Source organism: Pundamilia nyererei, unplaced genomic scaffold (genome assembly GCF_000239375.1).
Source record: "Pundamilia nyererei isolate P.nyererei 1_Seehausen unplaced genomic scaffold, PunNye1.0 scaffold00050, whole genome shotgun sequence".
NCBI lineage: Eukaryota > Metazoa > Chordata > Actinopteri > Cichliformes > Cichlidae > Pundamilia > Pundamilia nyererei.
In genome coordinates this window covers 1898253-1913103 of record NW_005187451.1, presented here as the reverse complement: position 1 = coordinate 1913103, position 14851 = coordinate 1898253, and the positions used below count along the sequence as shown (strand labels likewise).

Genomic DNA, 14851 nt, shown 5'->3' with positions numbered 1-14851 from the left:
GCTGGAAAGAGATAATGGGCGGTGGGGGGGTCTGTGTAGTTGCTTCCATTTAAAACTTGACCGTGACCACAATGTTTCAAGTTCTCTCTGTTCTCTTCTTTCACTTGTGCCTCTGGAGCGCTTTCCTCTTTCTCCTTTTGAAGAAGCAACAGCACCTGCACAAACACAGAGACATGGCTTCCTTTAGAAAAGCAGGTATTTACACACATGTAGATACTGGTACATAGCACGGCCTGTGAGGGTTGGGGTTCAGCAGCCAGTTCTAATCTGGCTTCCTTTCTTTTAACCATTTCACTTACTGTAATCTCATCATTTGTCTTTATAATAGTTATAAATGAATTAAGGAAGTCGTGGACTTTTAATAACTCAGTTGTTCATGTTTGAAACTACAAATATTTCTTTTGGGGGATCATCTTTGAGGATCATCCACGGCACCTAATCCACTCGACTCCGCTCGGTCTTTAGGGTTTTCCACTAGGTGGCAGCGTCAGGTACCAGGTGCTTTTTTAGCGTCATCCACATGAGCCGAGTTGAGCCAAAAAATGTGACATCAACAGACTCCATTCCCCTCTGTCGAGCCGCCTTGCTACAGCAACCCCACCCACACTGGGGTGGTACACAACTGTAGCGGAAAACGACCAAAACCCAGTAAGAAAAAGTCGAGTCAAGCTGAGTAGGTGCAAATGGAAAAGACTCGCAGAGCTCAACTATGACGATGGTAATCTAGCTGGTCGCCTATTTAAGCTTAACTAGAGCTAGCAAAGTTGTGGGCTGTGAATCGCGTAGAAAAAAGACAACATGAACACGAAGAATGTTTCCGAAAGATAAGATGATGTAACTGCTTCTAAATTAAACGAGCCATATTCATTTAAACATATTTCTGAGCATTAAAAGAGGCTGTTGTGTTGTTTTTAACTAATATGTATATAACAGCCTAGTCTTTTGTTTTTTGAGTGTGGTCTCATGAATTACTGACACACAGCTGAGTCACAGTAAATAAAGGAGTTTTAAAGTAAGTCTAACCTGCTTCACTACACTTACAGTTATATTCTTTATGTGCAACGGTTAAAATGTTCCCCTCCCTGCTGGTGAACTTTAAGTCCCATTGATAACATTCCTACTGTGCCTCAGCTGCTACGGCTCAACATACACAGGACGCTACAAACAGAGATATGACAGTGACACACTCATACTTGATGTTTTAGTCAGGCTTAGAACAGACGCTGGCGTATTTACAGCAGGTAATGGCTCCAATATTTGATCGTCAGAGAGAAAATCTGATTTCTTCTTTATATAGTTATAATAGGTTAAAACGGTGTATATAAATGCACTGCTGTGTTCCTATGTAAACAAACCTAACTTAACTGAAGTAGGAAGCATGGAAACAATATTTAAAGTAGCACAAAGTGCAGCTTGTTACTGTGACTAAGTCACTGCCTGTACTCAAAAGGCTTCTACACGGAGGAGCTAACAACAAGGAACACAAAACAATTTAGATGCTTTTCAGCACCAATTTTGGATTTGGACTTATTGGACAGCACTGAAAAAGAAAAGCATGTGTTTTCTGTGTGTGAATGTGAGGATCCCTCATACTTGGTTTCATCAGGTACGTCAACCTCGGTGGGAGCGGTGATGGGAGCGTTGGAGTGTCCGGCTGTGGGATCATCAGTGTTCAGCTCGCCATTTGTTGAGCTCATCACCTGCACCATTAGAGAAGGACACCAGACTGAATCCAGTTGATGAACATTCACAGGATCAAATAAATGCACCTTGACTATCACAAGTTATCCGCCCTCTCAGGTAAGAAAACAGTTATGCAAGTAACCCAGGATGAGCCAGCTAAAGCCAACAAAGTTTAAAGGACAGGTTCACACTGTTCATTTCTGTCTTCAAACACAAATAAGGCACCGAACAAGTATTGAAAACGATTTTCCTCGCTGTGATCATTTCTCCTGCTTTTTGAGGCTGGTAAGAAATCATTTCCTTTGTTTTTACTCCAAAATCTCTTCTTGTTGCTAAAGTCAGTTTGAAACACACTGAAAAAAAAAAACAGCTGATGGACAGCTGAACAAGAGAAAGGAAAACTGCAAGGAAAACTTGATATGTGAATAAGATTGCAAGACAAGAACGTGAACCAATCCTCTAAATACTGCAATTCTATTAGCCGACACTGGGTGGCGCTTGTGCACCACATTTTCTGCAGAGACTTATTTCCGGTGACACAGTTTACACACTGAAAACAGCAAAAACACAAAGAAATATTATAGAATAAATGTACAAAAATAGACCTTTTAGTGTTTCTATTATATTATTATTATTATAAGATACTGCTGGATGTCATCTTTGGATGGCCTTGGATGCAAGCAGCCTAGAAGCAGACCGACAGCAGTGACACACAGGATTCACACAGTCTGATTCGAGCACAGAGTCGAGACAGAGCATCTAACGGGCAGGCAGTGTGAAGTCAGTGAGAGAGAGGGGAGGGGGGGGTCAGACACACAGACAAACCTATATGGCCTCATGCATGAGCCATCAAAGCAGCAGCTGTAGCAGCAGCAGTACCTGAACAGAGCCCCCCAGCCGCTCAGCTGTGAGGTGCGACCCCAGAGTCTCCTTATTGGTCACGGGAGTGGGCTGAGACTCACTTCCTTTGGGCTCAGGCGACTTGACGCAAAGAGCAAAAAGGGTTGAGGCAGGTGGGTGTGAGGTGGTGAGAAGGGAGAGGGGGGTGAAGAAGTTTGTGGGGGTTATGGGTCAGGGGGTGAGGGAATGAAGAGTGAGGGAAAGGCAATGTGGTTGAAGGGGGTGAGGGCAGAAATGTGGAAGGACAATGAGAGGAGTTGGGGAGGGGGGGTGGATTAAAAAAAAGAAAAGAAAAACAAAAATTATAGAAGACATCTCCCAAGCAGAAGCAGGCTTGTTAAGACGAACTATGTTAATAGAGGAGTAGAGGGAAGCAAAAATTTATGTGAAGCACAGATCGACACTCTAGTAAAATCATGCAGGAGTAAAAGAAAACAGCCTTGATGGGCTCAGCTGGCACCGCTGAGCAACAGCGTCATCACGTCATCAGACTCTCTGAACTTAGCTGTGGACTCAGGTTTACAGTACAGCAGTTCTTACACTCTGCTTTCACTGACCTAAAAAAATATATGTACAAATATGACATTTGGCTACAGATGCTCACAGCCAGCACTTTCTATTGATACACTGTTTTAAGCAGGATGTTAAAGCTTTACAGTCATTACTGTACATGGTGCAGAAGGCCGTGCGCTGCGAGCTTAAAAGGTGGAACGTTATCGCCGAGCCAATCGCATTAAATACAGAGTAATAAAAAGAGGCTAGAGTCCACAGAAACAAGTCAATCATAAAGTCAAACGGATTCCTTGTACAGCTTTACTGGAACCGATGAGTCAGACTCACCAAGTACAACTTCATGATCAGGAAAATTATTTGTTATCACTGGTTATATTTTATAGATTTTTTTTGGCATAATAAAACCAATCAATCATTATCCTATCATTAACATTATATAAAAACAAAAGAAACAAGGCTCGGATAGCATGCTATTAACAACAAAAAGTCAACACTTTGTCACAGACTAAGCAAATAAAGACGGATGACAAATGAAAGGAAAAACATGAACCCCTGATCGCCACAGTGAGGTGATCTGGTGACTCCGGCATCTCCCACCTGGTATGGGCCCACTTTTCAATTCTATTCAATTTTATTTATACAGCTTAAGGCGCTTTATATTGTAAGGTAGATCCTGCAATATTAGAAACAGAGAAAAACCCAACAGTCATATGACCCCCTATGAGCAGCACTTTGGCGACAGTGGGAAGGAAAAACTCCCTTTTAACAGGAAGAAACCTCCAGCAGAACCAGGCTCAGGGAGGGGGGGGCAGCTGGCGTGAGAGAAGGAGCCTAAAGGGATGTTTGACTGCTCATCGATACAATGCTGTGCTGAGTGGTTGCATTTAGCCAATGGTTGCACATTTCTGTTCTGACAGGAGTGATCTCTTCCAGGATAGTCACCGATTGGTTTGGTGATTATGCAAATAGTGTGAATCATATGCTATGGCCCCAAAAGTCAGGAGATAGCCCAGGTGAACACCAACGGCACATTTTGAGCTTGGCTGTAAGACGGCGCTCTCCGCCGGCGCTGTGCTCAAACCCTCCGGAGAGTTCAAGAGGTGGTGTCCTGGCAGCTCGTCACCTTCCTAAAGTTTGGATTTTTTTTTTCCATTTATTTGTCACTCGTCTGTACTTTGTCATTACTGGTGTGAACAATGCAATTTGCATTTTCAACTCATGCATGCAATGACTGAGCTTAGCGTGGCAAGGTGTGAGTCAAAAACGATGCTTTGTTTCACAGCTGGAGAGTCTGCCTCGTAACGGCACGTGCCCGTTCATTTGCTACAAAGGCATTCGTTTTGTTTTTACTTTACGGACTTTGTGGGGAGACGGGCGTCACTGCCGACCAGTCAGACTGTAGACGCGAACAGGAAGTTGCTTACATTTGGAAACAACGAGAGTGACCTCGAGGATAAACCTGACTGGTTTGGGTGGTCACCCAAGCAACTATATTGGTAGGCGGGAGTGGTGATTGCTGTGTTTTAATGTTGTTGCTGATAACCTCACCGGGTTTTTGGTCTGCTGTTGTGCTTTGTCTCTGCTGTTGGGCTGCACGGGCGTGTCACTGGGGATGGGGCCTATCGGTGTGGGCTGCAAGGCAAACGAACAAAAGCACAAACAAAACAACCTTAGTGAGAAATTTTTAAAAACAACAAACAAAAATAAATAATGTTAATGCCCACGTGATGAGAGACGCTTTTGGCAATTTGGTAATCGGGTTTGCAAAAATAATTAGCTTTGCGTTATTAAGAAATAATTACAGTTAGAGCGACAATATAAACTGGTTGATGATGCTAGCAGAGGTCAGGTGGGTTCAGTGAAAGGCACTCACGAGCGATTTGCCGACCCAGTCGTATTCGTAGTCGAAGACGTAGCCGTTCCTATCAAACAGATCGGTGAAGAGCTTCCTCAAGTAATCGTAATCCGGCTTCTCAAAGAAATCCAGCCTCCTCACATAGCGCAGGTAGGTGGCCATCTCTTCTGTACCAAAAGATATATACTGTGAAATCCACACCACTTTCATTTAAAATAAATAAACCCGAAAGGAGGAAAATAGCGCTCTACTGACCAGGGAAACTTTCACAAAGGACTTCAATCGGCGTTGCTCGCTTGGTGTCTCCAATTTTCTGATACCTCTCCTTCAGGGTGTCGGCCTGCAGGGGAAACAAGTTTAAATGTTTACTGTACTATAAATCCTACTCTAATCTAAATATGAGCACATGTGCTGCTGCTTGAGGCGTCCATGAACATGTCCAATATTCAAAACAGACAGATTCTCAAGTCGTGATATCACATGTGCAGCGCAGCGCCTGCATTTGTGCCGCGGCTCTTTGGACTCACAGAAGTTTTGCCACATGTCATGTCGATATCAGCACTTTGCAACATCGTCTCAGCTGTAGATATCTGTTGGTGTGGGGAAAGAAATCCCACAAATCTAGGGCAACCTGTCGCTGACCTCCTCACTGGCACAGGAAAGGCTTCTCAGCTGTTATTTAATTTTCTATCACACATGATGGGATGTTCTTCTGCTCTAAACCAACCAGATCCCCTCCAACCCTTCAGGGTGGTATAGTTTTACACTCCATACAGGGGTTCAGCACAACTCTGTGCGAGTTCCTTAGCTGCCAATATATTGATCGATAAGCTTCAGCGGATTTTCAAGCTCACTCTCCTGTTGTGTGTTTGTGTTGGCCAGAGCTATCCAACATCCCCCACATTTATACATCCCTCACATTCATCCACCAAGAGCTTCCACCCACATAGCAAATGTTCAGATGAGTTGTCTTGTCTTCTAGTCTGTTCTGTGTACACCTTTGATACCGATGCCTTCAAAAAGCAACCACAGCAGCTCTGCAGCCTGCTGAAACCGGCCCTTGAGACACCTGCGACTGTGGCCGTGCTCCTTAGTCATGTAAGCTTTTTCTCACAGCTCTTAAGATGCAAAACAAGGTGCAGAAGGTGGTTTCCTGTCGCATCTGATTGTGCAGAAAAAGGTGTGTAAATTCAACAGAAAAATAAAGAGACAATATTTTAAGTATCCAACTGTGCCAATTTAACTGTTTCTCAGTGTTTCAGTTTCTAAAAAGAGAGACCTTAAAATGTCACCAGTCTGAGAGGATGCTAAAGTTGAGTGGCCGTCAAGTATCAAAAAAGAAACCGCTACGCCACGCATCGAGTGGATTACAAGACAAGCGTTATATCAGCATGAGGCAAATTGCTGCAGTACCTTTAGGCCTTGCCAGGGAAGGCTGCCTCGAAGGAAGTACATGAACATGTGACCCAAGGCCTCCAAATCGTCCCTTCTGCTTTGTTCTGGAAGTACAAGATCAGGATGAAAATGAGGTTAGCTGTGATAAACAAATGCATTTTATAACCAGCTGGCAAGACTAACAGTGGCTTCAAAGAAACAAAGCACGAGTCCACTGTTCCCGTCTTAAAAACATCTTATCGAGCCTCAACATGAAGATGGCCAATCGTGCGTCACGAAGAAGCAGCAGACTCAGCTTCTCACGGCAACTACTGATTAAGGCAACAAACCGATCAATGTTCAAGTTCAACACACTGAGATCTATCCTTATCAGGCTTCATGTACACCAACAATGGCAATCACGCTAGGCGGTCACATGAAGGTTGTTATCAATGCGATAACCACCAGCCAGTCCAGGGTTTAACAATCTATTCACACATTTATATAAAACAGGCATTGCTGGCAGCATGTGCCCAAAAGAGGACAAGAGTACTAGCAGCAGATTTTACAGAGGTTAATAACTTTCTAAAAGCACAAACATATTGTCAATTTTTTTTATTGACGTCATGGCTATTTTTGTTTTCAACTCTTCTGTAGAAATGACCACGTTTGTAACACGGAAAACTCTGGTTTAAACCTACAGTTACCATGCTAGGCCCGTAATGCTGCTTTGTGCTACAGGACTATGAGGTTACTGGTTAAAATGCTTCAAAATAACCCAGAAACGAAACAAGACATCAGAAAAATATGATTGATTTAACAATCCTAAAGCATCCCTGGTTATCTCGCATATCACCAACATTCAGGTAACACCCAGTGACTAAACAGATAACAGTATGTCAAAATCAGGTTAATGCCATTTGTTTGCAATGCTGCATTTGTGAGCAAACCAGTTAGGACATTCACATTATACTAAATATTCATGCAAATAAAGTTTGCATATGCAAATGTAGACAGCTAATCAACCCACAGGTGTATTCCTGAGACTTTCTTACCCTTTCCCAGGTGTGTGTTAATGCTCATGTAGCGTGCCGTCCCAGTCAGACTTTTGTGCTCCCGATAGGGGATGTGTTTTTTGGTCTCGGGGTCTATGTATTCTTTGGCCAGACCAAAGTCAATGATGTGGATGGTGTGCTGCCTCTTGCTTCCTGGCCGCCCAACAAGAAAGTTTTCAGGCTTCACGTCTCTGTAGATCAGACTCTTGGTGTGGACATACTCCATCCGTGTTATCTAGGTGAACGATCGGTGTTAGCATTTGAAGTTTTAATCGCTCTGCAAGCTGAACAGTTTCCAAACATGAAAACTCAAAGCAGTTTATGCAAAACGCGATAAAAAGAAAGCCTGCCCATTAAAAATGTTAACGGCAGCCAAACCAAAGACAAAACTGCAACAGCACAGCAAGCATGTCCACCTCAGCAGAGGCTTAGAACATGAAAACATCCCAAACCCAAGCACATGTATGTTTACTCAATTTTTTTTTTAAATTTGAATGAAAAAAAAGAGTAAATGCTACATGCACAGGCTTCTCTCATACTCTCATGTTGTGGCTGATGATGCTCATGTAATATCTTACCACTGTCATCTTATATCGACTAAGATTTTAACACCGAATTCAAACACAAAGTAAGTTTGGAACTAGATACTACAGAACTTGGTACTCGTCTCTAGGGCTGAGCCATATTATACCGTTGACGGTAATACCGGTATAATGTTAGGCAACGATAGGAAAATGAAATATCGCGATAGAATATGAGTAAAACGCGCATGCGCAGTGCCTTTGTTTTCATACGCACATGGCCGATTGTTGAGTGAAACAGATGAACCTGAATTGGTTTGTAAAAAGCCTGTCAGATACACAAGAAAGCACATTTTTTTGCAGAACATGCAAGCGGCCGTCATTATTGTCGTATTTGTCGGACTAAGATGCTCTTAAATCTGGTAATCTGGGTCCTAAACTCTGTATGCTTCAGGTCAAATGAACACTGCAGCATCACCAAGAGTTAACTTTCTAAATTCTTTAATCTTTAATAAAACGATCAGCATTGCTGCTTTACCAGGTGTAACTATGAAGTTTAACTTCCAGGCATCCATGAAAACAAACAAAATTTATTACATTTAACGGAGTTAGCAGGAAGCTAGCGGAAGTTAGCTCGCTAGTTTCGCTAGTTACCTAAGCATGATATAGAGATTTCTGAAAAAAATCAAACGTACAGCTCTGCTATCACTTCCAACATAAATGAAGACAGGAAACTAAACAGCAGTGACGTTTGTAGGGTTACTGAAGTTGGGCTAGCTGGTATATAATGATGTGCTACGTGATCGCTAGCGACACAGCTATGTTAGCATAACAAACAGTGAAGCTGGAGGACGAACACTAACACTTTTCCACTTATAAAAGTTAACGTGAAGGTTCCTCATGGTTAGAGACAAATGCAATCGCATGGCAGGATGCTGTAAACGGACCAAACTTCAGTCAGGAGAACAACTGAGATAATCCATCCACAATACGAGGTTAGTTATTAATATACTGCAACAACATGGGAATAGAGCAGCTGGAGAGAATACAGCATTAATGAATCAATGGTACAGAAGTGGAGGAAGCAAGAAGAATGAGTTTAATAAAGTTTGATTTATCTGACTGCTTTGTTTCGCTTAAAGTGCCTTATAATCCCGTGCACCTTATGGTCCGAAAAATACGTACTGCACACTGCAGTTTAATGTTGCAAAGCACCTCTTTTTAACTTCAGTGGATATTATACATGGTTATGCTCAGGATATGTCAGCCCATTTCTACTGGAAATGCCTTTTGGTTAAACTTTCAGCAAGGAATTTGCATTTGCACTGTTAAATTTTTATAAAGCTTTAATATACATAAAAACCAGCTTCTTGTTTAAGTGAAAATAAATGGAAGGTTGTCTTTTTGCACTAGTAATGTTGTGGAGTTGTATTTTGTCTCGCATCAATTATATCGTCAGTTATATCGTTATCGCAAATTTTCAAATATATATCGTGATAAATATTTTTGGCCATATCGCCCTGCTCTACTCGTCTCTACTCTGTTTCTAGCTGCAGTGATAATGGAGCCATCTTCCAGGCAAACACTTTAATAAACTAAAATTCAGACTTTCTGGTATTTACCCACTGAGTTCAGAGTCAGGTTGAGGGGTCAGTAAACCTGCCCTCTGGAACAAGCCGCTAACGACAACATTTGTATTCACAGTTGCACTATGAATAACTTTCTGGGAAGCCTGATGTCACCAAAGCAAGCTCCTCTGAACATATGCTCACTCCTCTCCCACTTTAGGCCTTACCAGCTGTATGGCTATCATGAGGACGGTCTTGAGGGAGAAGGTGCGGTCACAGAGGTCAAACAGGTCCTCTAGACTGGGTCCAAGCAGCTCCAGCACCATGGCATTGTATTTCCCACAAGGACCAAAGTAGTACACCTGAGGGATTCCCTCTGTGGAGACACAATAACAAAGTTAGTGAGACTTTTTAGATTTTGCCTTATAAATTAATTGACTGCAACACAGTTATTGATAATCGGCTTTGCATAATCACTTTTGAGACTTTTATTTTCACTGTGTTACTAAGTCAGAGTTTGTTACACCATTGGTTCCTGGTAGGCCAGCACATGCTGTCAGTGTTGTAGTCAGTCACAACAACTGTAAACAACAGCAGTGAAAACACGATGTTTTAAGTGTTAACATAAATTAAGTGCTTAATTGTTAATTAACAAAGTGCTTTGTGTGCTGAATTATGGTGCTGGTTTGTTGATAAGAAAGAGTGGGGCAAACTTTTATTTCCTCAACAGGTTTTTCAGAAACAGGAGTGGCTTAGTGCTTTCTTTGTCCTCTGAAGCAGGATTAAAGGGAAAGGTGTCAGCGCCCAACCAATAACTGTACAAAGCCTTTGTTACCAGAAACTGCCACACCCATCATAGTCTGTGTATAGGACGACTTCTAAAGAATGTGGAAGGATCAACCCGGCAGTATTTACCTTCTTTAAATATATCAGCGTTTTGACAGTGGAACTTCTGGGGGCGTGGCAAAACTGTTACGAAAACACCCCCTCCCCTGGAATAATCAGGAACAGTAAAGTCTTGCTTCATTTTTCAAAAATACAAGTGCATCTGAAAACCACCAGGAAAGATTCAAATCTCTTAAAATCAACTGCAGTTTGTGTAAATGTTACACAGTAAAGTATTTTGGCCTGAGGCTGCGGTTTCCACACGCTTTATTCTGACGACGACAACAACTGAGACCAGGGAGGATCCAGATTTATCATTTCTTTATAGTGGTTAATCCACCATCATGCACAAGCTCTTTCACCAAAATTATATTTTTAATCCTAAATATAATTATTGTTCTTATTTGTGAATTTTCAAATTGACCATTATACAAAAAAAGTTTTAAAAAATTAGTTAAGTACCTGTTTTTTTTTTTTTTTTTTTTACTAAGATACCAAATTACAGGTCTTTACTTGCATTGCTAAGATGAAAAATTTGTTTTAGTGATTGAACGTTAGGCTTCTTTGTGTGGGCTAAAATTTGGGTTAACAATATACTCATTTTCCTATTTGTTTATTTATTTATTACAAAGGCACAAGAACAGACTTGCTTATCTGGACAGATTTTCTTTTCCAGTCTTATAACCTTTTTGTAGTCATGAGCAGGGTTTTTGAGCCAAAGCTACAAAGTTTGCAGCTTAATGATCAATTCATGGCACCACATTTGTGTCCATTTGCATAGCTATTTGACTACGCAGAGAGAAAGATCACAGGTATGCGACCTTCACAAATGTGCTTGTGTCCAGACTTCTAAAAACCTACAGGGACGATGCTGTGCATAGATTAAATGCTGATTTGCTGAAAAGGAAAGGGAGTGACAGCAGAGATGACCAAATGGAAAATAAACATAGATATCAGTTCTCTTATAGGTTATAACTACAGTACTCTGCAGTGTGGAAGAGCCACCCACAGAATGATTGTTTGACACATGTCTGACGGGGCGGTAAACAGCTACAAAATGTAGGCGATGGTCTGCAAAGCTGTGCACAGGACTGACGTACAGATTCGCACACGTGTGTTTCAGGATTTAATGCTGTTGTTTCTCATTCACTTTGAATTTGGTGAACGTTCCATCCATTAAAATATGTCTTTAAACCACAACAGTGATCTTCCCACCAGATTTACATAAAAATAAAGAGTAAAATACTAAAAGAATGATCGAGCTCTAACATACAAATCTAAGAAGGAACTACAGTGAGACAGAGATGACAGAGTTGTTTAAAGAGCTAAGGATCTGACTTTAGGACTAGTCACGTATTTCTCTCACATTTAAATAACAGCTAGTAAATCAGTTGCCAGGAACATGCTTAGAGTGGGCACAACTCTGCATTGCCTTAATGGTAGTTTAACATTGCAACAGGACCCCAGTGCATCCATGCACACGCATACACACAAACAAGCACGTCCGTCTGCACTTTAGCCTCTAGGATTTCACTGGTGATGATGGAATGGACTGTATTGACATTTATAGAGCACCATTATACTCTTGCTGACCACTAAAAACATTTTATACTAAAAGCCACATTGACTTTTAAAAAAAAATATATATATAAACTTGAAACATAAACACCAAAGACTCTATTCTTTGCATGTTAGTGTTTTATCCAACATGCATCCAAACCAACAGCCAGTTTGGAATCACCAATTAAACGCATGTCTGTGGTCTAATACCACAGATGAGGCAGTGATGAGAGATCACTCGGAGGCCTGCTCGTCAAAGCTTGGCCCAAATCTAGAGGGCATTCAACTCATCACGAGAGGAGAGTGCAGTGTGTATCGTAATCTTCTGCGGGTGAGCAAAGCTTGTACACAGAGCAGCTGCGAGAACTAGTCTAAAAATGACTGATGGGACCAGCTGGGAGTAAATGAGGTGATTTTTGTCAAAAATGTAATATAGACCATGACACAACAATAGCTGTGCAAAAGAGGATCTTGTCTCAAGCATAACGACAAAACAAGGATCCTTCAACAACACACAAAGCAAACTGAAACGCCCCGACCAGGATAAATGGCTGTAATTCTAACCGTAACATAAAGTCGTACAAAAATATAAACTGTGTGTTCAGCATTGTGGGAAAAGCTCTGGCTTTCACTGCAAGCCTGCGTCAGTGGCGCTCTGACCCTTGCTGTCTTGACAATTTCAGACAATTCACCCAATTGTATGAGTAGGCAGTCCTTCTCAGGCGACACAGCAAGAGGGAAGGCGGCATCATGCTAGTCGAACACAATGTTGGCCTACAATGAAATGTCAGCCTTAAGGGCCAAAGAGGAGAAGTCTGGGGGAGAGGGGGCAGCGTCAAAGAGGAGGGTAGAGGAGAAGGAATCCATATTAAAGATTTAGATTAGAGAGTCGAGTATATTGAGGAGAGAGCAGGAGAAGTAGAGACTTCCATTAGGTTCACTGCTCTGAAGAGGTTCTCACAAAGTTGAAATATGATCAGCGTTCGAGCTTTCAAAGACTGAGCCGGGAGCTAAAAATGCAACACAGCTTAAAAGCACAACAATCTCCGAAGATGTAGTCAGGTTAAAAACCAGCAGCTTGAGGATCAAGCAGCAATACTTTTGTTGAGTTTGGGCGTAAGTTAATTATTAATTATATCTGATAACTTTAGATTTTAACCTCCGCAGAAGCATGTGTGGCCCGATGACACCACAGCTTAAGGACACAGTTGTTAAAATAATCTTATCAGTCCAACTTTGAATAATACCAGCAGCAGTAAATATATAAAAGCACATGATTTTCCAGGGTCACAGCAGGTGGGTGGATGAGCCTCAATGATTTGCAGAAAACATTATCAACGTGCCGCGTCATGCCACTGAAAGCCTTCATGATTCTGAATATTAACAGCCGCAATATTCGAGAGGAGACCTCCATACAAATGACCCTAATTACATAACATCCATGCAGGCGTGATGAGATGACTCGAAGAGCTACATGGCTATAAAATGCCATTAAATGATACCTACTCTCTATAAACTGAAGCCAGTCCCCTGACAGTGGTAAAGTGAACGATTGGTAGCATTAGACTTCTTCTAAAAGGATGTGTCAATGACTTGTTTTGCTACTGGCAGCAGCAGCAACTGCAATAACAGATCCATTCTAAATGTTCACAAAAATCTGCAAAGTGGGAGACAGGATTCCCAACAGCGGGGATCTGTTCAGGACAAGAGAGAATTAATAGTGTGCAGATAAGCTCCTCCTGGGCGTTAAGCGCTGAGTAGTCCGTGCTGTGACATATTTGAGGTTCTCCGGTTGGGCAGGACTAACAGGGTCACATGTCCCCATTAAGCCAAGTTGACAACATAAGTAGATTTAATCTATCGCCTTGATTCCTCCCATGCTAGACGGTCAAGTGAGCCTTCCTGACATATCACCATGTAGTGGTCAGTCACCAGCTGGAGATGAGGCCTCTCTGCTCAGCTCTAATACTGCAGCTCTAAAGTGTTGTGCAAGTAGCAAAAGAATGAATCACATTTTGATAGAGTCAGATATTCCCCATTATTTTCCTTGATTTACACACACAGTTTGCAAAACTTGACAATATTATGTAGCCACCTGTTGAATGTGAACATCTCTTAATGTCAGAAAGCAGCCAGATCGCTTCATTTATTTAAAATAAATGAGCCTTGCCACAGAAATTACTCGTGTGTGTATGCTTCCGCTTGCAAAAGATTAACACAAAAGACATCTGGCACAGGTCGGAGCAAATCACTATTACTGAACCTGTTTAGAACAGGAACATAATATACTTCAACCTAAAACAAATTAAACCACTGACAGTTCAAGTGAACAACCTTGATTATCCAATTACACTGGCACCTGACTATTAGGCAGTCAGTGTTCAAAGGATAATGTGGTGGAAGAAAAAACAGAAAGTGCAGGAGTTCAGGGAAAGCTGGCTTGTGCTTGTTACAGCAGTGCTACTGCAGTACAAACTGCTGAGAATCCTAATTTTACTCAGTGAAAGCTATCCGAACACAAAGTACATCACAGTTTGCTGCGTATGGAAGTCTGCAGTCACTCAGTGTCCATGCTGACCCTGTCCAACGCCCCATGCTCACAATGGGCATGTGTGAATCAAAACTGGACAGGAAGTGGAAGGAAGATTGCCTGGTCTCATGACGCATACCATTATTGTGCACACCCAGGTGCGTGTGTGGTTGCTCGTGGTTCCAGCAGTTTGGGAAGAAGGCAAGCCAAAGCGGTGTGATACTCTGGGCTTCTTTGGCTTGTTGTCCCGGTGAGTGACAGGGGAGGACTAAAACAGCCCAACAGTGCCATGTGTGGGATTAATGGCTGTGAGCCACATCAGGGATACTTTAAAAAGGCCAATGATCACTTGTTGGTTTTTAGCACCCCTGAGGGATGGCTACTGAACAACAAACAGAGGAATGGAG

At 42.0% G+C, this 14851-nt stretch overlaps 1 protein-coding gene across 6 annotated transcripts in view; it reads right to left on the bottom strand.

The window, feature by feature from the left end:
- Positions 1-6: 6 nt before the first annotated feature.
- The window catches only part of csnk1g2b (casein kinase 1, gamma 2b), a 36943-nt gene continuing 22098 nt past the window's right edge, over positions 7-14851 (bottom strand). For 4 of the 6 annotated variants that reach the window (XM_005733147.1, XM_005733148.1, XM_005733149.1 and 1 more), the window contains exons 4-12: positions 9697-9845; positions 7381-7615; positions 6365-6450; positions 5207-5291; positions 4970-5118; positions 4645-4728; positions 2563-2664; positions 1594-1700; positions 7-155 (exon numbers count right to left, since the gene is read on the bottom strand). In XM_005733147.1, the coding sequence (XP_005733204.1) occupies positions 101-155; positions 1594-1700; positions 2563-2664; positions 4645-4728; positions 4970-5118; positions 5207-5291; positions 6365-6450; positions 7381-7615; positions 9697-9845 (1052 nt within the window). In that variant the 3' untranslated portion in view covers positions 7-100. The remainder of the gene's footprint in view (positions 156-1593; positions 1701-2562; positions 2665-4644; positions 4729-4969; positions 5119-5206; positions 5292-6364; positions 6451-7380; positions 7616-9696; positions 9846-14851) is intronic. The other 2 variants (XM_005733151.2, XM_005733152.1) reach the window with 2 other exon arrangements.